Raw genomic sequence first — 26,634 nt, 5'->3', positions numbered from 1 at the left:
AATCCTAGGGACGACATCTGGATTGTGTCTATTCGCCATATTTGCATCTCTTTTGTGATGTCGTGATTCTAGTTGGCTGAATATCGTTATAGAGTTTTCCTTTTGCTCGTGTTTTTTTCTTTTTTTCTTTTTTTCCCTAGAACTATCAATTATTCAAGTCACCTAAAAACTCGTTTTATTTTTAATATGTCCCTAGCCTAGATAGGCCTTAGGTTATTATTGTTATTATTATTATAGTTTTACTCTCATTTAAGTTTAACTTTTAGATAATACATTGTATAGAATAGATTATAGTTAATAAAATAGAAAAAAAATGTTATCAATATAGAAATATTTTACCACGTTTCACTGATTAAAAGAATTATTTTAGTAAGACAATAAAATAAAAATATAGCTTAATTTGAAGACATTATTTTTGTGTTTTTAATTAATTCTAAATTAAGTAAAGAACTTTATACCGAAAATTTGAAGCGAGAATAATCTTTAATATTAGATTTAACTAGAAAATTATGACATTAATCACTACGACAACTAATACCATGTGTTAGAAAATAGCAAAATTTTTATTGTTTTTTTTTCCTGCACGTTTTGCAGAATTTCTTATTGAAGCAGACTTATAATTGGACCAATTTAAGCTTTTTATATTCGTTTCGAATGTAAGAAAGCATCTTCACGCGTCGTTCACGTAGGCACGATACGAAAATCACGATTTAAAGTCGATTCACGCGTGACGATCGAACACGAGAGCCAAGTTTAGGGGATATTTATGACATCGTTTAACATTTATTTTCGGCCGTGATTTTTGGTAGGAACCTCCCATTCGTCTATTATATAGAGGTCTGCGTCACGTTCGTCTCAGTTTTGATACGAAAATATATAGCGGGGGTCATAGGTTACAGCCGCATTACCGGTCAAAATCTCTCGTTTAAGAATTAAAGAAGTGTAAAATGCATAATTCCGGATTCTTCGATGTAAAAACTACGCCGTTAGGGATTTACAACTAGTTAATAGTTATCAAATTTTTTTATGATAGCGTTTACATCGTCCTATCGATTCGTAAAATAATCGCATTTATAGACGGTAGAGATCGCCATGAATCACGACAAGGTCACTTCAAGTTCGAAGTGTGACTGGAATTTCTCTTCATATATCGGAAGAAGGCAACGGGCCGAGTCACGAGGTGAAAGTTCAACGAAATTTGTTGGGATTTATACAAGTCGAAATCGTTGCTTCGTGTCTTCTTTAATACTAACTCGTCACGATACGTGTGAAATTTACGATCGAATCGTCCTCCTAAGTCATCTTTTATAGATCTTATACTGTCACTCCCACACACTCAGAGTGTTTTAGTGCACTGGTTACAATTTCTTTATGCATATATTAAGGATAAAACGATTTTAATAATCTAGAAATTAACTATTAAATGCGTTTTTTTTACATTTTACAAAATGAATGAAAAAATTCACAAAATACAAATTAATTAAACATTTATATTGAGTTTATACATTAGAAAATTAAGAAAAGTCTATACGTACAATAAAAATAATACTTAATATGAGTTTTTAAGGCTAAAGAATACTAAAATTTAAATTTTATAAACTGTTAACTGATAAATTACGAGTAACATTAAGTACAGTATTTTAACCATTTCTGTATTAACATAGTCATAGTGGCGCCATCTAGTGAAAAATACAAGAATAATATGTATTAAACAAATTTTTATTTACTAATATATATAATATAATTTAATACAGTATTTGTATATCTAATTTAGAAATTTATGACTTTAAGATTACTTGAAGTATTAAAATAAAATTTCTTAAAATTTTTAACACTAAAACAATAGTGACATTACGCATTCATCTCTCAGCGAAGACAGAAGTAAACTAATTATCGAGATAGTTAATCTCAGACTTATTTGCCGAATGAAAAGAATCATAATCCACTAACGAACAGATCGAGTTACTAGTTTAGTATTTTGTATTGAAGACAGCCTTCACGAAACTCGACTGACGTCACTGGGTGACGGGGCGTCAACGGGATTGGACTAGATCACGATCGGGAGGCTGTCCTTCTCTGAGTGACCTCCGACCCTCACGTTCGGAGCACGACCCGGCAGGACGGTGTTACGCCCAGGATGTAATTGTTCCTTGTCGATCTGGGGTGAAGAGGGTGCCATTCGCCCCCGCACAGGTCCTCCCGTGGTCCCCGTTTTTCTCAACTCCCTACCCTGTCTGATTCGTAAAAATAAAGCAGTAAGAAAGAAAATTTGACTAAATTTGCATTTTCTTAAATATACTTGCTGTTTTATCTCTTCCAAAAGAAAAAAAACAATCAAACTGATTCGTTTTCCAGTTAGATTTTGTGAACTTTCAGAGATTCAAAGAGTATACTCATAAAATGATCTTTCAATATGAAAAANTAATTTAATTATTCATATTAATTCCCTCTACAGCTTTATAAATTTAGAAATACAAATATGTGTATTAAAACCTTATTTTTATAATCACCTTTCCAAACGTAATTTAGGTTATTGCACTGACATTTTCTCGAAAAAAATCAATTTAAAGTAATTTCACTCTCACTACTCTAAATACTTTCTTGTTTATTTGAAAGATAATGTAATAAACGATATAAAATATTAGAAAAATTGATAATTATGGACAAACCAGTTTCAAAACATTTTCCGCAAATTAAAAAAAAAGATAATAATAATAAATTTGTACAACTTTATAGAATGGGTTTATTGACGCTTTTTCTAATATGTTTTTAAAAAAATAAACAGTGTTTTACTAAAAGTTCCTTTAAAATTAAATATCCTTGTAACAATAACGAGAATTTTTTCAAGAAACATGTGTATTAAGAAATGCGAGGATGTACTGTATACTACGATTCATCCTATAGTACCGTGCTACTATAAGAAAAAATAAATATATAAAGAGAGAAAGTGCGTACGAGTTGATACGTATGTGTGGGAGATCTGAAAAATGAAAGACCAGAGCTAGTTCATCCCGACAGATGCGGGTAGCGCCGAGAGGTGAATGACATCACTTACCAATGTAGAGGTGAGGGCGATTGGATAAAAAATTACTGACCCTTTAACTTCTTATTTAATTAATGAAGTCAACCCTACCTGTTCCCTTCTTTCCCCCTTCTTAACATGCACCTGTTCGACGAGTTTAAAAAAAAATCTCGGAGTCACCTAAAGCTAGAAAGAAAGAAAGAGAAAACTGGTACATATGGGTGCAGCACACTAATAACTAAAATCAACTCGAGAAAGCAATCCCGTACAATCATTTAAAAAAAAGAGAGAGAGAGAGAGAGAAAGTGGATGTAAGCAAAGAATATATAAAAAATGATTGAAAGAACTCATCAAAAAGCTTTTGGGAGTGGTTGATAGAGCAAAATTAAAGTAAAAAAAAAAATGATTTGAATTGATACCTGAGGAATAAATTATTGGTTTACTTTGATTACATTGGAAATCTTCGTGTTAAGAAAAGAGAAAGTAAGAAAATTTAAACTTTTTGTAGAGAGACGAGCAGGTTTAACGTAAAGGTCGAATATAAGTATGTATACACACATATATATGTTTGAAGGATATGGTGAACATTGTGCTATTCATATGACACAGTTGCACAATAGTTGTTTTGGTTTCTGCAGTTAGAGACTCGTTAGTATGAATATCAAAAACAGAATTTCTGGAACAGGAAGATATCCATCAAGATATTTCCTTCGTGCGTTTGTTGCGGATTCTTTCACGTACTCAGAGGACAGAGTTGACATTGTTTGTTTGCAAAACAAGGCATAATTTCAAGAATCGTAGCTCCTCAGCGGGAGATTAAACAGTGTTTCTTGCTTTATCGCGTGATGTTTCACGTATGATCGAGCATTTCTATAGTACAATTAAACTTGTTTATTTGGAAAGTTGCCTTTCTTTTTAGAAACTTAAATTTACTGCACCTTTGTCGACAACATTCAAATTATTGGGTCGAGACCAAAATGTTACGAACTTTGATCTAGCTTAAATAAAGTAAATCTCGTCTGGTTTGTTGGCAATCTTCACGATTGAATGGAGGTGAATGGGCGGAGAGACGGAGATATCTGTACTCTATTATCAACCAGCACGTACTTACCGGGTTAAGAAATGGTTCGAGATAAATCTAATTTCTTAGATAATGACTTTGACTTCAATTACTTTTACAAGCTATGATTAGATAAATAAGGAGGGCAAAGGCTTCAGGATGTTCAGTTTTCTAAATGTTCCGTACTGGCTACGAAACACGCTACGTTAACAGCACACAGAGCAAAAATAATGGATATAACTTATATTAATTGATAGATAATTTAACTTTAACAGTTTGACCTTACAATTCGTTAAGGTCGAATGATCATCAATTAATATTTTTTGAGTTATAGCTGACAAAAAAAGAAACGCCATTGAAAATTAATGATTCTTTCTCTTTGATTCATAGATTGCTTAGTATCGGCTACGGCGTAATTTTTACGCATAGACCGGCTGAAAAATGATAAATTTTAAATAGCAAAATAACCTCTTCACGGAATATTAAACGAGTTTCATAATTCAAATTTTTGATGAAAAATAAATGACTCTGCCTGCAGTAATTTATGTGATAATTGTAGAATTACTTACCGGAATCGTGTTGCTACCAGTCTCATCTTTAATTCTTTCATAATATATTTAAATTTTTGCCGAATTGTATTTTAAATATTACAAATTACAGCATCGGCCAGCAAAAGAAAAAATTTTGTTATTTTAAAAAAGGAATTTTTACATTATGTAAATAGTAGCCTGTCCTTTTTTTTTACATTTTAATGATTTATTATTACAGAATGTATATGTTTTTAATGTAAACTGCGTTATGTTTATCAAATAATATATAAATTATCGCTTAACCAAATAATACCTTTGGAAAGGGAATAAAAAATAACTTTAGAAAAGCCATAAAGAATTTCATTTCCTGTTGTAAAACGAGGCGCTCTGTGCAAACTTCCGCTTTCTTATACAAGTTTCAATTGATAGAATAACTGGCCAGTTTCGAAAGAGCTATGTATGTGTGTGCACTTTATCACACGCTTCATCTATCAGACTTATATAATATATTGCTATCTACCTCCCAGCTTAGAAATACCTCCTGACAGATTTACCGTCATCGCTTGTCTCGGGTCACGTGACACGACACTACCCAAACTTCGAAGACACTCGTTTTATCTTTACCGACCGAAACCAGTTCTACTTTTATCATAGGGCTGCTGCAGTTCATCCTTTTCCTCCAAGAAAGAATTAAAAAAAAAATAAAAAAGGAAATATAAAAAAAACTCCCAAGCGGTAGTCTCGTAATGTTTTTACCTTTTCGAAGAATGTCGTAAAGTCAAATTCGAATAAAAGATATTCATAGCTTGCTATAAAAACGTAACTTATTATTTACTCGAATAATAATGTAAATTATAGCTTTTATACGAGTCTAAATAATTTATTCCAAGACTATACTCGCGTATATGCTAGTTTAATATAAATTACAGAGTTAATGGTTATATAGAATGCAATTTTCAATAAAGAACAGTCCTTTGCAATACCCGAATCTATGTACAGTACATAATAAGATATATTAATCATAAATTTAAAAAATTTTAAATAATAATTTAAAAATATTACTAGTAGGAAGTTGTTACTAAATCGAAAACACGATTTTGCCTGTTTACTTTTGATTTACATATATTAAATTTGCATGTCTTTTGCATAATAAATTTAATTAAACGTAAAACAAACCTTTGCCGATTTGTTTGAAAATAGCACCATACATAATTCATCATTATATAATTAAATATAAAATGTTTAGTTCCTATATAATAATAATTATGAATTGCGTAAATGTGAATTAAATTTCCATCCTGTTTATATATCTTGACCTAGAATATTTTATATGTTGGTTGTAAGATGTTTATGTAAATAATTAAGCATTTATTACTCATTGCTTGAGAAATTACAGAATTTATTTGTTTGAGGTTATTCCCTGGAAAGATTTATTGAGAAAAAACAAATTTACACAGTGGAAACTCTTGGAAAACTGCCTTAAAAACAATATTTGTTCATAAAATTTCTTGGTGCCGAGAATAATACGAACGTAAAATAAAAATTAGGCTGTTAAATTTTTTCTATAGCGGATATCGAGTCGAGTTTTTAAATATTTACGTTCGCTAAACCAGGAAACTTTTAGATATACATATGCATATACGCGACTTTTTTTTTTGGTCCAGTACTCGACAATTAATTAATATTTAAGATGATTTTCGAAATTACTTTTGACGTTTAACAATGATTCAAATTTGCATTTATGATTCAAATTTGCATTTATGATTCACGGTCGTGCTTAAAATATTTTTCAAGTCTTCTATTCATTCAAACGTCATTATAATGATAAAGAAAGTGAGGCTCTTACTGAGCTCGAATAATAGATGAAAGAACAGAAAACAAAACAAAAATAAATAAATAAAAAATGCCAGTCTCACAGAGGATAAAAAGGTTTTAATTCGTGGAAAGTATTAAAATATTCAAGCTTAGATCATTTTTCATTCTTTGAGGAAAGTCCGTGCCGTAGCCTTTTTAAGCAATCATTTATATACACAGATAAAGAGGGAAATGAAGGAACGAAAGAGAAACTTTTTAAAGAACTTTCGTTGAGCATTTTTCATTCCCTCTGGCACCCAACCAGGAAGTTTCGCTGTCCTGTCAAACACCTTCTCTATGTGTGCACCCTAGGCAGTGATTTATCGAGAAAAGTCTGGTCTCGATGACCTACTTAGTCATCTTAGGTGCCGATTGGCTGTTGCTAAACGACATGTTCTAATAATTATTATTATACATCGTTTTCTACGTTTAAATATTTTCGTTTTTTCTAAAATTTCTTACGAACTTTCTTATAAATTTTCAATAAAATTTATCTTTGTTTTCTTTAACGGATTTTTTTTTCTGTTTTTATGTATTCAACTTTCCTTTTTGGGAATATAGATTGGTATCTTTATTCTCATGACATTTCTGGGACACGTAAATGGGGAATTCAATATATCGACTACGCTAGTTGTGCTCAATTGCCTGAAGTTTTATTTTTTTATTTTTTAATTATCGTAAAAAATAAATATGTCATTAGTCATTCATAAACCGATCACGTTAACTTTTACTATTCGTTTGCTGGAATGAATGAAACTGCGATGAGTTTAATTGATACACTATTAAACCGCTTTTTTTTACTTCAAAAATTATTATTATTTTATATTTATAACTTTATATCGTGACTTTGTTTTGTTTTTTAAAATTCTAAAATAAAAGTCTACTAGTAACACAAATATTTCGAGTTTTGTTTACAAATATAATAGGAACTCGTATAAACTTACAATAACGGACGTCTTATTGTTGCCTATTGATAAAGTTTGTTTTGAATTGGCTTTGTGCCTATCAGCAGCATGACTAGAAACATTGATGGAAAGTTTATTTTGGAAACAAACTAGAAGTTTTATATATAGTTTGCATAAGTTTTTTTTCCCCGTTCCTATCTGATGATATATTAACTTTAACATGTTGATCAGAAATATCAAGTTTTCTCCGTGTTCGAAAAACTGCAAAATCAAACTAGTTTCTACGAAAGTTTTTAAATTTAAAGTTTTTATAGAGAGCTATTAAATTGCCCATTAAGTTTTTAAAGAAAATTATGACTTTGTATTAAATTCGGCAAGAAGAAAAAGAGCTACGAGCAAAAAAGCGCAAAAGGTTGGCTTCACTGCATAATTCTTCAGTCATGCAAAAAAGCCGAAAAACAAGTTTATAAAATTTATTACATTTATTCTTGCTATAAGACTATAATTTAAGAAACTTTTCGATGTAACCAAAAAAAGTTTAAGCATTAATCATAATTTAATTCTTGCCACTGAGAGTTATTTTATTTATAAAATGTTTTTAAATATTTATATCAAATCTCCAATTGCTGAATACTGAAGCTAAGTAGTAAGTTTCATACAAAACAACAAATTAAAATTAATTAAAAAATTAAGTTTTAATAAAAATTAAAATAATATAAAAATTTTGTACATATTTAACTAAGCAGTAATGAAAAATATACAAGAAAGTTATCTAGAAAATGTGCTTCGAATCTCTAAAAGATACTGGTTTTAAAGAAAAAATAATAAATAAAGAGAGATAAAAATTATAAAATTCAGTTTTTTTCTGAATATTATAAGACTTAAAAAATATTATTTGCAACAATTATCTATTTTTTTAAGATTATTAATCGTAAGACAAACCATTTCCTCTGGTTGTTCAGCAATTACTTTACGTTCGGCCGCTTTATAGCTAACCTGTGTTTTAAGTTCTACCTACCTAAGTGCTTTGGACATAAATCTGTGAAGTGCAGAGAGCTCTACCATTAAGTGAAAATAAATGACGTCTCCCGCTATATAGTTCTGTATACTTTTCAGACTTATGAACGTTATACAGAGATATAATCTAAACACGGTTGTTTGGGTTTCTTCTCCGACTTCTGCTGGTACAATTGTACAATTTGTTTCCGTTTTAGTGATCCTATCGATGAATTTAACGTCTTTATCTAGCGAAAATGGCCCGAGGCTAGTTCCCTTCTCCGTCTGAAAGCAGAGCAGAGACACTACTGTTAACAACCGCTATCATTGCGTTAAGTAATAGTCTGGCCGCAATTAAGTGAGAAGAGTCATTGCGATCTCAATCTAGCTTTTGATATGCGATGCCGCCAGCGGATGTCACAGATTCCCTTCAGAAAAATGAACTCCAAATTGAGGGAAATGTTAAAAGATGTACCCCCGAGCTCTGGGAGGTATCGAAAGTCGTGAGAGGGGTGCTGTTATCAGCACCAAAAATATAGAATACTTGGGCGGGTTGGAGGACTGATGAGTTTTGATGGATGACAAAAAAAAAAAAAAAAAAAAAAAAAGGTTTTTTNGCTCGTGTTTTTTTCTTTTTTTCTTTTTTTCCCTAGAACTATCAATTATTCAAGTCACCTAAAAACTCGTTTTATTTTTAATATGTCCCTAGCCTAGATAGGCCTTAGGTTATTATTGTTATTATTATTATAGTTTTACTCTCATTTAAGTTTAACTTTTAGATAATACATTGTATAGAATAGATTATAGTTAATAAAATAGAAAAAAAATGTTATCAATATAGAAATATTTTACCACGTTTCACTGATTAAAAGAATTATTTTAGTAAGACAATAAAATAAAAATATAGCTTAATTTGAAGACATTATTTTTGTGTTTTTAATTAATTCTAAATTAAGTAAAGAACTTTATACCGAAAATTTGAAGCGAGAATAATCTTTAATATTAGATTTAACTAGAAAATTATGACATTAATCACTACGACAACTAATACCATGTGTTAGAAAATAGCAAAATTTTTATTGTTTTTTTTTCCTGCACGTTTTGCAGAATTTCTTATTGAAGCAGACTTATAATTGGACCAATTTAAGCTTTTTATATTCGTTTCGAATGTAAGAAAGCATCTTCACGCGTCGTTCACGTAGGCACGATACGAAAATCACGATTTAAAGTCGATTCACGCGTGACGATCGAACACGAGAGCCAAGTTTAGGGGATATTTATGACATCGTTTAACATTTATTTTCGGCCGTGATTTTTGGTAGGAACCTCCCATTCGTCTATTATATAGAGGTCTGCGTCACGTTCGTCTCAGTTTTGATATGAAAATATATAGCGGGGGTCATAGGTTACAGCCGCATTACCGGTCAAAATCTCTCGTTTAAGAATTAAAGAAGTGTAAAATGCATAATTCCGGATTCTTCGATGTAAAAACTACGCCGTTAGGGATTTACAACTAGTTAATAGTTATCAAATTTTTTTATGATAGCGTTTACATCGTCCTATCGATTCGTAAAATAATCGCATTTATAGACGGTAGAGATCACCATGAATCACGACAAGGTCACTTCAAGTTCGAAGTGTGACTGGAATTTCTCTTCATATATCGGAAGAAGGCAACGGGCCGAGTCACGAGGTGAAAGTTCAACGAAATTTGTTGGGATTTATACAAGTCGAAATCGTTGCTTCGTGTCTTCTTTAATACTAACTCGTCACGATACGTGTGAAATTTACGATCGAATCGTCCTCCTAAGTCATCTTTTATAGATCTTATACTGTCACTCCCACACACTCAGAGTGTTTTAGTGCACTGGTTACAATTTCTTTATGCATATATTAAGGATAAAACGATTTTAATAATCTAGAAATTAACTATTAAATGCGTTTTTTTACATTTTACAAAATGAATGAAAAAATTCACAAAATACAAATTAATTAAACATTTATATTGAGTTTATACATTAGAAAATTAAGAAAAGTCTATACGTACAATAAAAATAATACTTAATATGAGTTTTTAAGGCTAAAGAATACTAAAATTTAAATTTTATAAACTGTTAACTGATAAATTACGAGTAACATTAAGTACAGTATTTTAACCATTTCTGTATTAACATAGTCATAGTGGCGCCATCTAGTGAAAAATACAAGAATAATATGTATTAAACAAATTTTTATTTACTAATATATATAATATAATTTAATACAGTATTTGTATATCTAATTTAGAAATTTATGACTTTAAGATTACTTGAAGTATTAAAATAAAATTTCTTAAAATTTTTAACACTAAAACAATAGTGACATTACGCATTCATCTCTCAGCGAAGACAGAAGTAAACTAATTATCGAGATAGTTAATCTCAGACTTATTTGCCGAATGAAAAGAATCATAATCCACTAACGAACAGATCGAGTTACTAGTTTAGTATTTTGTATTGAAGACAGCCTTCACGAAACTCGACTGACGTCACTGGGTGACGGGGCGTCAACGGGATTGGACTAGATCACGATCGGGAGGCTGTCCTTCTCTGAGTGACCTCCGACCCTCACGTTCGGAGCACGACCCGGCAGGACGGTGTTACGCCCAGGATGTAATTGTTCCTTGTCGATCTGGGGTGAAGAGGGTGCCATTCGCCCCCGCACAGGTCCTCCCGTGGTCCCCGTTTTTCTCAACTCCCTACCCTGTCTGATTCGTAAAAATAAAGCAGTAAGAAAGAAAATTTGACTAAATTTGCATTTTCTTAAATATACTTGCTGTTTTATCTCTTCCAAAAGAAAAAAAAACAATCAAACTAATTCGTTTTCCAGTTAGATTTTGTGAACTTTCAGAGATTCAAAGAGTATACTCATAAAATGATCTTTCAATATGAAAAATATTATATTTAAAGTTATGCAATTTAAAAATTAATTTATTAAAGACATTTTTTACTTTGATTTATTATAAATGAGAGGATAATTATTAAATATAATGGGCCATTTCGCTTATGAAACGCAACAAATTTCTTCAAACACGATTCAAAAATTTTCATTAGGATCAATTGAAGGTTAAATATTAAATTCGAACTTTATAAACGATTAGAAAGTAGACAATTGTTATATATTAAATCTATTTTTTTTCTATTAAAATCATCTTTGTTAGCAAAAAAAGGCTGGAAGGATGGTTACGATATTAATGATCGGTTTGGTCCATCATTTCAGAAAGGGGCGGCACTGCTAAACAAGGAATCTATAAAGAAGTGACCAGGATCGAGGATGAATCATCACCAATAGAAACGAGCCACTTTTCCTTAAAGGTGGTTCGCAAAAATTGACTTCCGGGAAATGCAGACCAAAGGTTGATGTACCACACCCGTCTGCGGTTTGTTAAGGATGGTCTGGGGCGCCACAAGGCTTTCTTGTGGGACTATGAGATGATCGAGGGACTCACGTAACATCGTCCTTATTACGATTCAAGATCGGCTCGGATACAATTGCATCATTAAAAAAATCCTTGAGAAACGCGAATGGATCTCTTTTTTTTTCTTAATTTGAGCTAGTTTGAGATCGCTATTGTTAGTGTGAACGTCACGATTTGACTTTTTTGCAACTTTATTTATGATTAATATCATTTTATTATAGAGTTTGCTATGTGACAAAAATGCATAAAATGCTTCTCAAGGACTGATTTAAGTATATTTTGAACATATTTTTAAATTAGGACCCGGATATTTAATGATAAAATTGGAGAGAGAATATGAAAGAGCAACAATCATATTCAAAAAGAATGAAATCATTCATTACGATAACAGAGGTAACGAATATGCAGTTTAAATAAAAATATAGATTATTCGTTCGCTTCTTCACGCAAAACGTGCGAAATGTTCGAAGAATTTCAATCTGTATAGAATAAAGAATCATTGTTAGGCTTTTTAAGCAATAAAAAATATAAAATTTCTTCATATTTTGTGCATTTATTGAGATATAAAAAATATTTAATTACAAACGAATCAAAATTAATAGTATTAGCAATAGCTGAAGTAATAAAAGTATTCATTTATATAGCGTAGGGAATAATTAAAAAGTAGCTAGCATATTTTTTATTTTTCATAATAAATGATTGATTAAGGTAATAAGAGAGATGAAAATATTTTATTAAATTAAATATAAGCCAACAACTANTGATAATTCAACTACGCTTGTTGGAGAACAATAAAAACACTACACTCAACAAGCCACCAATAAAACTCAACTGCCTAACCTATAACCAAAGTCTCCTTTTAATTTGTTTTTTAAAAAAAGCGCTTGACAAACTTGCCCCGCATGCCGAAGTTGCCCCGATCTCCCCTAATAACACACTTTGGGCGAATAAAATTTGAAACAAATTAATTTATTCTACATTTTTCACGAAAACAGTAATGTTTATTGTTGCATCTAAATTTTGATAATGTTTCAAATTCGAAACGACTCTAACACGTGTTTAATATGAATGAATGCAAAGAAATTATTAGAGATAAAGCATTTAATAAGTACTCAGTCAAATTAAATTTAGCGTTTTATATGATAAAAATGAAAATTGGACAAGAAAAAACAGGATATAACAAAGTGAATTTTAAAGTACGAATTAGAAAATTCTTTAAAAAATTAGTTGCCAACCTTGACAGGAAGATTTCCTAAAAGAGGAAAATTGTAATGCACATTTCACTTTAGAAAAGTTAAGTATCGACCTTGTATTTTTTACATCATTAAAAGTCTGTTATTCTGGCTGTGTTACGCCTTTCTTTCTTCACTTAATACAATTTAATATTCCGAAGTATACCGGAAAACAAGCCGCACGATGGAAATATTTCGGTAGAGAATTTACAGAACGGTAATGGAGGACCATTACCGTTCTGTAAATAATAACACAAAAAATTGAGAGCTCGTATCCTAAGATTCATCGCTGCTAAATTTCTGTGCCAGTAGAGATGGCCGAAGAGAATCTGCAATGTGTAGGTGGAGGAAAGATTCGAAGTGATAATGACGGATCCAGTTGAATAGCCACTGGTTCCATCTTCAGCTCACGTTTCCTAGCAAATTGCTGCTAAAAAAGCATTCATCTTCATAAGAACCAAATGACCGCCTCGGTAATAACGCACTTCTGCTCCGACCTCTCTAGACCTCGGCCAACTTTTAGAAATTCTCGAATACTGTTAGACTAATTTTAGGTTTGGCATCCTCTGTGCGCATTATCGTCTTCATGACACGAGTTGTTCGTTCCGATTTTAGGATCTCCATTATGTTTTCTAGTAAAATGAGAAAGGATTGGTCGGAAAAAAACTTATAGCCATTTCTTACACAGACAGATATAGAATATAAAATGAAACTTGGCCATGTTCTTAATTAATCATAAATTGGTATGAGGAAATAGCATAATCGATGCGGTTTCTTCATCCATTAATTTTGCTTGACTCATACACTATCAGACAGACTTCGTCACGCTATTTACATTAATATAAGATAAATATTTAAAATAAATTTAATTTTTACTTTTTATAATGAATATTAGTTACAATTTAATGAATAAAAAAACTATGATAATAGTTTTTTTTATTCATTATATGATAATATTGATAATGATAATAGAAAATTAATGAAAATTTTAACGTATGCAGAATTAAATTTCTTTAAGCTGTTATACTTTGAAAAGTTTATAAACTAAAACTTCATTTATAAAAACTCTTTATAAACATAGAAAAAATAAATAAATAAAAATAAAATAAATAAATTTTAGATGTTTTTATCGGAAGAAAACAAAATTCAATTTCTCGATATTTCAGTTTTAACAATATGAAAACACGCGTAGGTCAATAGACAATATATCTATTATTATTATACTAATCTATTATTATATCTTAAACTTATTTCTATCGTATTTTAACAGAAAAAATGAATTATTTTTATTATAAATAATTTAATTAAAGTCAGTCGTTTACAAATAACATTAAATGCAATTAATAAATGTTAAAAGTAATAATTTTTTAAAATCTAACTTTACAATTCGTTCGAGCAATTAACGAGTAGAACTACGAGCGGTTACATTAAATGCCGAAGAAAAGTGTCCAATTATTGCTAATTAAGTAAGGAAAAACTTATAAACTATCTTGTTAAGAATGACAATAGCATTAAATATGGTTTACCTACTTAAGAGAAGAGTGCGAATCCGAGGAAGAGAAAAACTGGCGCTCAATCTCTTCAACTGACCCGAGGTCAACTGACACAAGTTTTCCGAGCATCTTAGCTGGGGGCCTCACTGCCTATATAATAACAGGGTGGTGCATCTTCCCTCCCGTACACTATCCGTCTATCGTTCGCCCAACTTTTTTAGTTCCTTTTTTCTAATACAGAGGGCGTCATCTCGATTTAACAATGAATGCAGTGATATAATAGGTGTCACCCAGCCGACAAATGCGTACGTCGTTTCATTAAAATCCTCGAGTGGTGAGGTGGAGACGGAGCCGCAGTTTCCTCTGTGCGGAGGACGTCGAATTTGGACACACCTGATGTAATAGCCACGCGGGATTTTTGGATATCACGGGATTAGCGTGATGCGGTCGTCACCTTCGACCCCGGGTATATCGCACATTACCTGGCCATAATAAAATATCCTTCACGCTTTGATTGTTAAATGAATCAAGTGGCTTTTATGCTGTGAAGAATATGTAGTTGCGGAACAAATTAGTTTTAGATCGCTGCTATAATTCGTGGAAATATTCAGTTGTAGATTTGATTGTTTTGTTAATTTAAAATGCTCGTAGTTAGCTGGATATATGCCAATTTTGTTAATTAAATTCTAAATTTGTTATGGTATCGTTTCACCTAATTGATTCCTTGTTATGTTGTTACGGTTCACATTCTATTGCCTATATTTATACATGTCGTAAGCTTTTTTCATCCTTCTTTTTTAAACATAAAAGGCATTAATTCGTAGCTTAAATTATATATTTAAACTTCGAATTAAATGTAACTAACATCGACTTAAATGCAATTTTGAAGGTGTTCTTATCATAAAAATTAAAATGACAATTCTTAGCAGACTTCTTTTTTAACGTTTAAATAATAATCAAAAAATTGAATTAAATAGTAAATTACTAAATTCTATTTTCTTATGGTTTTATAAAATAAGTTAATAATTTAAAAAGAATCTTGATATCATCAGAAATGCTCAACTCTAAAAGCCTTGAAAGCAACAACTGAATTAAATTTAAATTTAATCAGATGTAGAGTGTTAGATTTTAAAAGTTCCCATGGATTTTAAGTTTTCTGATTACATCCTCTATTAGTCGATCAGTCGATGGCAGTTAGATTATATTTCGAGCGCTGTCTTATGGAATGAAATAGAAGGAGAAAGGACAAATATCAATTAGCAGGCGCGATTATGGGTGTGACGTCACTAGACGTGAGTCGACCACCTCCCGTTAAGGGGTCGTGCTAGTGTGGGTGGGGTACCCCTTGACCCTAGACACTCCCCATGTTAATGGAAACACCGGGATATTGATTCTGACGGTGAAGACCCGTATAATGTAGCAGAATACTGAAAATTTCTCCTTAGATTTTGCAAATAATTTCAATTTTAAATATTTATCTTGTAAATTTTAGANTAATTGTCTACTTGGACTTTACTTATTAATAGGACTTAATACTGGTGTTTAAAACTTGACACAGCAATGAAAGTTAGTTCAGGAAATAACAAAATTTCTTTATTATATCACCTGTAGTAATAGTTTCTGTACACATATTACACATGTTTCGGGCTAGCATGCCCCTCATCAGCAGTACTACTACCATACACTAAAAAGTAACAATTTTTGTAATAACTCAGGATTATTTCTTCAGAATTCGAAGTTTGGACTATTTACAAAAAGTCAAAATAACTTTTGAGTCCATCTTTATCCTTTTAACAGTACCACAGAAGTAACAGTCTTAAAAAAATTTTTGCTTTGAAGAACTCTTCTAAAAACACAGATAAAAAATTTGGTAAAAACAACTTCACAAGGTTAAAAAAGTTATTTTGACTTTTTGTAAATAGTCCAAACTTCGAATACTAAAAAGTAACAATAATTATACGAACATTTAAACATAAAAAAAGAAATAAATAAAATAAACAATAATTTGGGTCGTATAATCCACCAATCCTAAAGCACCATATTGGATGACGTTTATAAAAAAGCATAGTTAACAGTCTCCCTAACATAACATAGAGGAATTGTGAAAAATTGAACCTTGATGTGAGTTTTTTGGTTTTTCNTAACAGAAAAAATGAATTATTTTTATTATAAATAATTTAATTAAAGTCAGTCGTTTACAAATAACATTAAATGCAATTAATAAATGTTAAAAGTAATAATTTTTTAAAATCTAACTTTACAATTCGTTCGAGCAATTAACGAGTAGAACTACGAGCGGTTACATTAAATGCCGAAGAAAAGTGTCCAATTATTGCTAATTAAGTAAGGAAAAACTTATAAACTATCTTGTTAAGAATGACAATAGCATTAAATATGGTTTACCTACTTAAGAGAAGAGTGCGAATCCGAGGAAGAGAAAAACTGGCGCTCAATCTCTTCAACTGACCCGAGGTCAACTGACACAAGTTTTCCGAGCATCTTAGCTGGGGGCCTCACTGCCTATATAATAACAGGGTGGTGCATCTTCCCTCCCGTACACTATCCGTCTATCGTTCGCCCAACTTTTTTAGTTCCTTTTTTCTAATACAGAGGGCGTCATCTCGATTTAACAATGAATGCAGTGATATAATAGGTGTCACCCAGCCGACAAATGCGTACGTCGTTTCATTAAAATCCTCGAGTGGTGAGGTGGAGACGGAGCCGCAGTTTCCTCTGTGCGGAGGACGTCGAATTTGGACACACCTGATGTAATAGCCACGCGGGATTTTTGGATATCACGGGATTAGCGTGATGCGGTCGTCACCTTCGACCCCGGGTATATCGCACATTACCTGGCCATAATAAAATATCCTTCACGCTTTGATTGTTAAATGAATCAAGTGGCTTTTATGCTGTGAAGAATATGTAGTTGCGGAACAAATTAGTTTTAGATCGCTGCTATAATTCGTGGAAATATTCAGTTGTAGATTTGATTGTTTTGTTAATTTAAAATGCTCGTAGTTAGCTGGATATATGCCAATTTTGTTAATTAAATTCTAAATTTGTTATGGTATCGTTTCACCTAATTGATTCCTTGTTATGTTGTTACGGTTCACATTCTATTGCCTATATTTATACATGTCGTAAGCTTTTTTCATCCTTCTTTTTTAAACATAAAAGGCATTAATTCGTAGCTTAAATTATATATTTAAACTTCGAATTAAATGTAACTAACATCGACTTAAATGCAATTTTGAAGGTGTTCTTATCATAAAAATTAAAATGACAATTCTTAGCAGACTTCTTTTTTAACATTTAAATAACAATCAAAAAATTGAATTAAATAGTAAATTACTAAATTCTATTTTCTTATGGTTTTATAAAATAAGTTAATAATTTAAAAAGAATCTTGATATCATCAGAAATGCTCAACTCTAAAAGCCTTGAAAGCAACAACTGAATTAAATTTAAATTTAATCAGATGTAGAGTGTTAGATTTTAAAAGTTCCCATGGATTTTAAGTTTTCTGATTACATCCTCTATTAGTCGATCAGTCGATGGCAGTTAGATTATATTTCGAGCGCTGTCTTATGGAATGAAATAGAAGGAGAAAGGACAAATATCAATTAGCAGGCGCGATTATGGGTGTGACGTCACTAGACGTGAGTCGACCACCTCCCGTTAAGGGGTCGTGCTAGTGTGGGTGGGGTACCCCTTGACCCTAGACACTCCCCATGTTAATGGAAACACCGGGATATTGATTCTGACGGTGAAGACCCGTATAATGTAGCAGAATACTGAAAATTTCTCCTTAGATTTTGCAAATAATTTCAATTTTAAATATTTATCTTGTAAATTTTAGAACCTAATAGATATCTTAGTTTAAAATTAGAATAACATTTTATTTAAATTGAAAAATAATCTTGTAAGGCGCTCGAAACGAAAGTAATTTCGATTAAAAAAAATGTATGATGTATCGACAAAAAACTGGAGAAACACGAGACTAAATCTAATTTTCTTTTACTTAATATTTATTATTATAATAATAATAACATCAAAATTGAAAATTACCAGATAAACATTGTAATTATTCAATTGATGTTGAAGTTTACAAATAATTTTCACGTCTAGTAAATTAAAAAAAAAGCATTGAATTTTAAGACTATTATTATTTTAGGCTCATTACACGATTTTGTTCTCGCCATTAAACCGAGTGAAAATATGAGGCTACTGACAAAATTATAAGGTGCTCGAATTAAAATGAAAGGAACTTTGTTGTAGGGAAAACGTGATGTTAATTTGTGAATCAGCAATATACTTATTACGAAGATGAAAAGAAATGAGCCCTTTAATAATACTCTTTTAGATTGTAATTATTATAATAAGCCTTTGGGCTTTCTCTATTAGTTCATGCATCCCAATTAGCGGTCATTGTATGTTGAAGTGCTACGGGACCCGAAGAATAACAATAAAAAATAATAACAATAAGAAAGAATTTTTGATTCGGTGTCTCGAAGATAAGTGAGTTAAATGGATTTCAACTCGCAGCTTGGAATTTTAATAAAATTTTGTTTAAAAACATTTCCTTCTGGCGGATTTAGATTATTGTCTTTGAATTTCCTCCTAGGGAATGATATTAAGATCGTTGTGAATTCATATTAAGCAGTAGGATCCTATTAAAAACAACTTACTATCGTTTTAGTTGCAGCATCTTCATTCTGTTATTAAGAGAATAAATTATGGTTTACAATCACTCGCTATAAAAATCCCTAGGGACAAACTACATTAAGAGGCAAGAAAATAAAGTAGATGTCCTGCAGCACTTTCTTAGCGATATCGAGTTCAATTGGAATGAGATGTTATTTTAGAACGTTCATTTCCTTATTTCTTTTTATTCTTTTACGGCAGCACACATGTATAACACGTACGGCAAGCAGCGTAAAGTGTAAAATAATAGCTTAGAAAATAACAGGAATTATCCTTTAATTTACTTCTAAGTGATCTCTTCTAATGTTGCCGCACTACCGAATAGCACGGGTAAGCCTATACTGGTTTAGTTGCTCGTTTCGGGAGTTTCACCTTCTCGAGTTGGAATCGTGTACAGAATATTTCATTCCATCGATGCCATGATTCATTCGGAGTGACCGTCGCTGCCCCTCAGCAACGTAAGTTGTAATTAAATTGGACAGACCACCTACATTCATCGTTGTTGTTTTGTCAGTTGATTAGCGAACTTACGTGCAGAGAAATTCACACCCTCGCATGTGTGTCCTTTATAACCGAAACTGTTAAAATATATAACAATCTACATTTTAATTTCTTAATGAATATTCAAAAAATTTAATCTATATAACGAAACGTGATTAGATTTGTTAACTGTGGCATAGTCTGCAAACAATAATATTTTACACTACTGTATTATTTGTTTATTGTTAAAACATACGTTCTACCCTTTAGAATGAACACGTTTGAATATTAAAAGAATTTTAACTGTTAAAGAAAATTATTGCTTATTATTTTAATTTTATAATTTTCAATGGTTTCTGTTTAATCCGCATATTTCTCGATTGTATGATATTTTAATTTTAAAATTCATAATTAAATATTATATAAAAACTAAACTTAAATTAGATTTTGTTGTAAATATTTACGTTACTTCAAAATCATTTTTAGGTTATTTAACATTTTTCATTAACGACGGAATAAACATGTAGGTTAAATAACGCGCAAGAGGAAAATAAACGAGAAAATTAAAATTAAAATATGTAAATAATGAAAGGTATAATTTAATCCAATTAGAATTCTTGGACATCTTCTCTATTTACATAGTCATTGCAAATGTCCCCCGGTGAAGGACATTCTCTTGACAAATGAGTTCTTTTGCCACGTGACGCGAACGTGTTAACCCATCCCAAAGAGTTTTCGTCTTAATAAAGGCTAGTCACTAGAATAATATGCATCGAGTCTTAACAAAAGAATTATCTACTACCTTACCTTATTTTCTCTGCTGATGTTTTGTTTCTTTTTTTCTAGAAAAACAGGGCGTAGTCGGAAAGAACAGAAATAAACTTAATGATTTGCAGCCAGAGTAAATGAGTTTGAGATTTGGAAAGGGACCGGCTTACTAAAACATAATTCTCGTTTAGAAATGATACATTCTCTTTATTAATTCACTTTTCATTTCCTTAAACTTCAATTTCTTCCATCCAAGCTAATAAAGGAAAACATTTCCGAAGATGATAACAGCTTTTTATGTTTTCACGTTTCAAACAATACCAGATTATTTAATTAAAATTTAAAAACATTATGATTTTTTTAATGAAAATTTATAATTGAATTTTTAATTACATTTAATTCATAAACAATAAAAACAATTTAATTATAAAAAAAAATTAATAACATATTCGAAAGCTGAAAGAAATGAAATTTTTCGAATGAAGAAGGCTAACTATAACTCATATTAAAGTATTTATAAATTGATACACGTAAAGAGTTCACATTAATTTATAGAGGAGCCTAAGGGTTATTGATTTGGCAACATTTAAACTGAAATTAGAAATTAAAATCAATTTTATTAATTACCGTAGAAAACAAGGATAATAACAGCACAGCCTAACCCATTTACCAATGATTGAAAGTCAACCTATCAATTTTATCTAGAAATAGATTAGGAAGTAGAAAAAATTAAGAGACGAAGATAGCAAACATTAAAAGAAATATACAGATCTAATGATGCAATGCACAGACAGATTATCTATTAGAATTTATGATTTGAATTCGAGTACAATTTATTTTTTTTTAATATTCTACAACGATTTATCTTTAATCCTCTCAACTAATTTTACCGTCGTAATAAAATCATACATCGAATCAAATATTTCTTACTGTTATCATGCCAAGGTAATTTTGATTAAATGACTAAAATAACAGACTTAAATCTTATCTTTTATCTTTTAAAATAATAATATTATATTAGCTCAACAAGAAAAGATTTAAAGAACTCTTATAAATACAAATTATAAATATATCTACTATAAAATGTTTTTAAAATAGATTATTTTATAGCGTAAGAGAACTCCGAATGAAATTATTTAGTTAATTTAATGGATAAAAAACCATTTAAATTAGTAGTTGCAGTCATGAGATGAAAAGGCAGCAGTTGACAGCTCCATGTATGATACATGTCGTTACGATTTCCTTCTTTTTTTTCTACCGTCGTTTCGTTTTCTCACGTTTTCTGAGTGACGACGCCCCAGATAGAGAAAATTAAATCTAATTTTCATTACAGAATGGCAGATGGCAGGCGTTCGTCTCCGCCTCCGCTCTATGCACCCTTGGTGTCAAGTTACTTGGTTCCTCAGACCATGTGTTGCATGTGGAACTGTGCTAAGATATGCCGATCTCGACGTTGCTCTTCCACTTTCTCACGGATCTGCCGATTCGATGATGTTACATCAGGGGATATCCACGTTTCTACATTACATTATAAAACCACAAGATGATAAAACCATTTTTAGTGGTCTTTAAAGTAGAAAATAGAAGGAAACCCGTTCATAAAAGATGATTAACTTTAATTAGCTTCATTTTAGAGATGAGCGATGACTCTCCGAGCATCTCAATTTAAGTTAGATAGTTAAAAAAGTCATGAGTTCTTTACGAAAGAGATTAGTACCACAAAGATGCTTACTTCATTAATCAACTACGATAATTAAACACTTGTCAATCCTTTTGAATGAAAATTATTCGATTAATTAATAGAAACTTTTACCAATGATTAGATTGATTACTTTTGATCTTTAAAATTTATTCTACTTAATTCGAATGCAAATCAAGTAAGATTGGGTTTGTTTATCATTGCAATATATGATCAGCTAATTAAACAAAAAATTTAACATGATTTATGAGCTTTTTAAACTTAAATAATATAAAATAACTTATATATATTCGTATATAAAACTTAAATAAAACAGTTATGTATTAATTTGATTGATTAATTGATTAATTGTAATATAGTCAGTCGTATATTCGTGCAATTAATTAATTTTTTTTAATGTTTTCCCCGTTAAATTAGATTTTGTAACAACGAAAGTATGAAAAATATTTTTTTAATATACAGTTTGAATATATGTTAAATCAATAATCTCAATATAAATCTTCAGCTTTTTAAAATCAATAAAATAAATATTGTGTATTAAATCGGTTTTTATAATTACTAACATAGGTGAAATTTATCAATACACAAACAATTTTATTATTTTTATTATCTATTTGGATATCGGAAATGAATTTCTTTTACTAATAAATAGACAAAATTTCGTCTAGGATGCAAAATGAATGTATAAAATCTTATAAAATATAAGCTTATCCGCGCTGAATGACAGGTAGAAAATTATTTACTCAATAAATTTGATTTAAGAAGCTAAAGGAGAACTAATTAATCAAAAATGGAGATTGCACTTAATCGGCCTGTTATCATATTTATCAATAAATCACCAAAATAAATTTGCTTGATTTATCTAGCAATTATATTTAGTTGCTTAAATAGGCAGAGACTCATTAATTTCTATTTTAACAGACGCCTGTTTGGGAGTATCTGGCAGGTAATAGCGGATGAGTCAACAGGTGTGCCCTATGGTGTCACTAAGTACAAATGGGTTGATAATAAAGCGGGATGGGCGTTATCATTACAAATCGCATTCGACTCAAATCTCTATCTTGGATCTGATTTTTGTTCAAGAATATTTCATTCTGAGTCATCGCACGTTTTTCTGATGGTATCGGATATAAGATAAAAATTAATTTACGAGCTGACAAAGAGATTTAAACATGGATATTTATATTTAATANACAAATCGCATTCGACTCAAATCTCTATCTTGGATCTGATTTTTGTTCAAGAATATTTCATTCTGAGTCATCGCACGTTTTTCTGATGGTATCGGATATAAGATAAAAATTAATTTACGAGCTGACAAAGAGATTTAAACATGGATATTTATATTTAATAACGTAACAATAGATTAAATTATATTAAGTAAATGTTTACAAATAAATTACATAAATTCAAACTTAAAAATAAATATAATAATAAGGAATAAATGAAAGTTTTGATAACTGAAAATCATCTGGAAGAGATCAAAATACCATTAAAAATTAAAAATACTGTATCTTCAATAATTTAATTTCTCCTCTAGTTTCTTCTAATTACGATCAGTATTGCATTTATCTTTTACAGAGAAAATAAAAATGGAATCGAAATATTTTAATGGTAGTATTACATTTTAAATATATNATTACTTTTGATCTTTAAAATTTATTCTACTTAATTCGAATGCAAATCAAGTAAGATTGGGTTTGTTTATCATTGCAATATATGATCAGCTAATTAAACAAAAAATTTAACATGATTTATGAGCTTTTTAAACTTAAATAATATAAAATAACTTATATATATTCGTATATAAAACTTAAATAAAACAGTTATGTATTAATTTGATTGATTAATTGATTAATTGTAATATAGTCAGTCGTATATTCGTGCAATTAATTAATTTTTTTTAATGTTTTCCCCGTTAAATTAGATTTTGTAACAACGAAAGTATGAAAAATATTTTTTTAATATACAGTTTGAATATATGTTAAATCAATAATCTCAATATAAATCTTCAGCTTTTTAAAATCAATAAAATAAATATTGTGTATTAAATCGGTTTTTATAATTACTAACATAGGTGAAATTTATCAATACACAAACAATTTTATTATTTTTATTATCTATTTGGATATCGGAAATGAATTTCTTTTACTAATAAATAGACAAAATTTCGTCTAGGATGCAAAATGAATGTATAAAATCTTATAAAATATAAGCTTATCCGCGCTGAATGACAGGTAGAAAATTATTTACTCAATAAATTTGATTTAAGAAGCTAAAGGAGAACTAATTAATCAAAAATGGAGATTGCACTTAATCGGCCTGTTATCATATTTATCAATAAATCACCAAAATAAATTTGCTTGATTTATCTAGCAATTATATTTAGTTGCTTAAATAGGCAGAGACTCATTAATTTCTATTTTAACAGACGCCTGTTTGGGAGTATCTGGCAGGTAATAGCGGATGAGTCAACAGGTGTGCCCTATGGTGTCACTAAGTACAAATGGGTTGATAATAAAGCGGGATGGGCGTTATCATTACAAATCGCATTCGACTCAAATCTCTATCTTGGATCTGATTTTTGTTCAAGAATATTTCATTCTGAGTCATCGCACGTTTTTCTGATGGTATCGGATATAAGATAAAAATTAATTTACGAGCTGACAAAGAGATTTAAACATGGATATTTATATTTAATACTCGAGTTAGAATTTCATTCGATTTCAAATACATTTAAATTAGATACATCGTATATTTTTTAAATTTAAAAAATTGATATTATTGATTGTTAATGTTAATCAAATTTTACTGCTTAGTTACGATTTAAATCACACAATAGTTTTATTGAGCCTAGTATATAAAGCATATAAAGCAAATTGAATGACGATTGTCAAATACGATGTCTTACAGAAATAATATAAATATAATTTGTATCTGAACGAAAAACACGATCTAACATTGTCTTCGCCGGAGGCTTGAAACCTAAAGAACAAGATATTGATAATAAGATTGATAAAGAATGACATGATGATATTGATAATTTGACGGCTGGATGGCTGAACAGTTAAGATGGCAACAGCCACTCTAAGGAATTCGGAATCGAATCCGGACATATCATAAAACACCAAGAATTTTTCAGGGATGGTCCGTCCGTATATGTTGGGGTAATTTTTCAAGGGGCCTGTCTCTCACCAACTGGCAGTTCCCTTGTGGGCCTGGCAAAACTTATAATGGTCTTGTTAAAAAAGGCGTTCTTAGTATCCACAGGGCAAAATGGATTTTAAAAAAGTATTAACATTTCAAAATATATTATCAAACAATTAATTTCATTCCAGTGTGGAGATGAGCTGGATCATACTCAATTTTCCACAAAGCAGAAAAAGATAAAAATGAAAATAAGAGTTCTGTTCGTCACCATCATTGTGTAATTGGTTCTAGTATTCTAATTCTTTTGAACTGGTCCCTAAGAATTTCACTTTGGTTTTATTATTTGGAAACTTTCTTGGAGCATTTCACATTTTAGGGAGCCAAAACCCCATTTCCCTGTCTAATTATCCAAACTGACTACCTAGTCAGTTATCATTGTGGGTTAGGCCTTGCTTAAAATGGGGATCATTTGAGACATATAATCTAGTTGAACTAAAGCCATAATATTAGACTATTTCTATTCTTGAATAAAAATCTGTCCTAATGCATTTACGATTTGTTGTTAAGTTCCATCGAGTCGTCGTCGACTCCTGGTGACTTCATGGAGTCTTCTCCATCTTGATCTTTCCCTTGTTGTTTCTCGTAGCTCCTCCAGCTTCATTTCTGTGACTTTTTCTATTTTTTCTATCCATCTTATCCGTTGCCTTCCCCTCTTCCTTCTACCTTCCACTTTTCCCAGCATAATAGTCTTCTCTAGGGAAACTTCTTTACGCATCACATGTCCAAAATAGGTCAATTTTTGTTTTAAAATTCTTGACTGTAAGGAGAAGCTTGGCTTAATTTTTTCTAAAATTGAGATATTTGTTTTCTTTTCTGTCCATGGAACTCTAAGTAATCTTCTCCATACCCATAATTCGAATGCATCTATCATTTTTCTTTCCTTTTTCCTTAGAGTCCAGCTTTCACAGCCATATAATGTTACAGGAAAAACCATTGCTTCTACAATTATTTTCTTAGTATGAATGGAAATGTCTTTATCTTTCATTATCTTGGTGAGATTTGCCATGGCTGTTCTGCCAAGATTAATTCTCCTCCTGATTTCTCCTTCACAACTTCCATTCCTTTCTATCTTTGAGCCCAAAAGTATGTAACTTTCTACCACTTCAATTCTTTCACCATCCACAATGAAATCTTTTAACTCTTTAGTTGACATTACTTTAGTTTTCTTTACATTTAGCTTCAAACCAAATTTAGCACTTTCTTCTTTTACCCTTATGATAA

General features: G+C 30.6%; 2 protein-coding genes across 2 annotated transcripts in view; both read right to left on the bottom strand.

The window, feature by feature from the left end:
- LOC111634570 (neurogenin-1-like) overlaps positions 1-14,974 on the bottom strand; it is a 28,962-nt gene extending 13,988 nt beyond the window's left edge. The window contains exon 1 of the mRNA XM_023379390.1: positions 14,583-14,974. The gene's annotated coding sequence lies outside the window, so the exon portion shown is untranslated. The remainder of the gene's footprint in view (positions 1-14,582) is intronic.
- A 10,941-nt stretch (positions 14,975-25,915) lies between these two features.
- LOC111634534 lies at positions 25,916-26,629 on the bottom strand (the record flags this gene model as incomplete). Its single annotated transcript, XM_023379333.1, has 1 exon — positions 25,916-26,629. A coding segment is annotated over one exon (714 nt), but the record flags the coding sequence as incomplete, so codon positions are not given.
- Positions 26,630-26,634: the final 5 nt, after the last annotated feature.

This window comes from Centruroides sculpturatus, unplaced genomic scaffold (assembly GCF_000671375.1).
Source record: "Centruroides sculpturatus isolate CEXI.00-Female unplaced genomic scaffold, Cexi_2.0 scaffold75, whole genome shotgun sequence".
Classification (NCBI taxonomy): domain Eukaryota; kingdom Metazoa; phylum Arthropoda; class Arachnida; order Scorpiones; family Buthidae; genus Centruroides; species Centruroides sculpturatus.
Note: the sequence above shows the minus strand (reverse complement) of the source record. Positions and strands in the feature narration are given on the sequence as shown.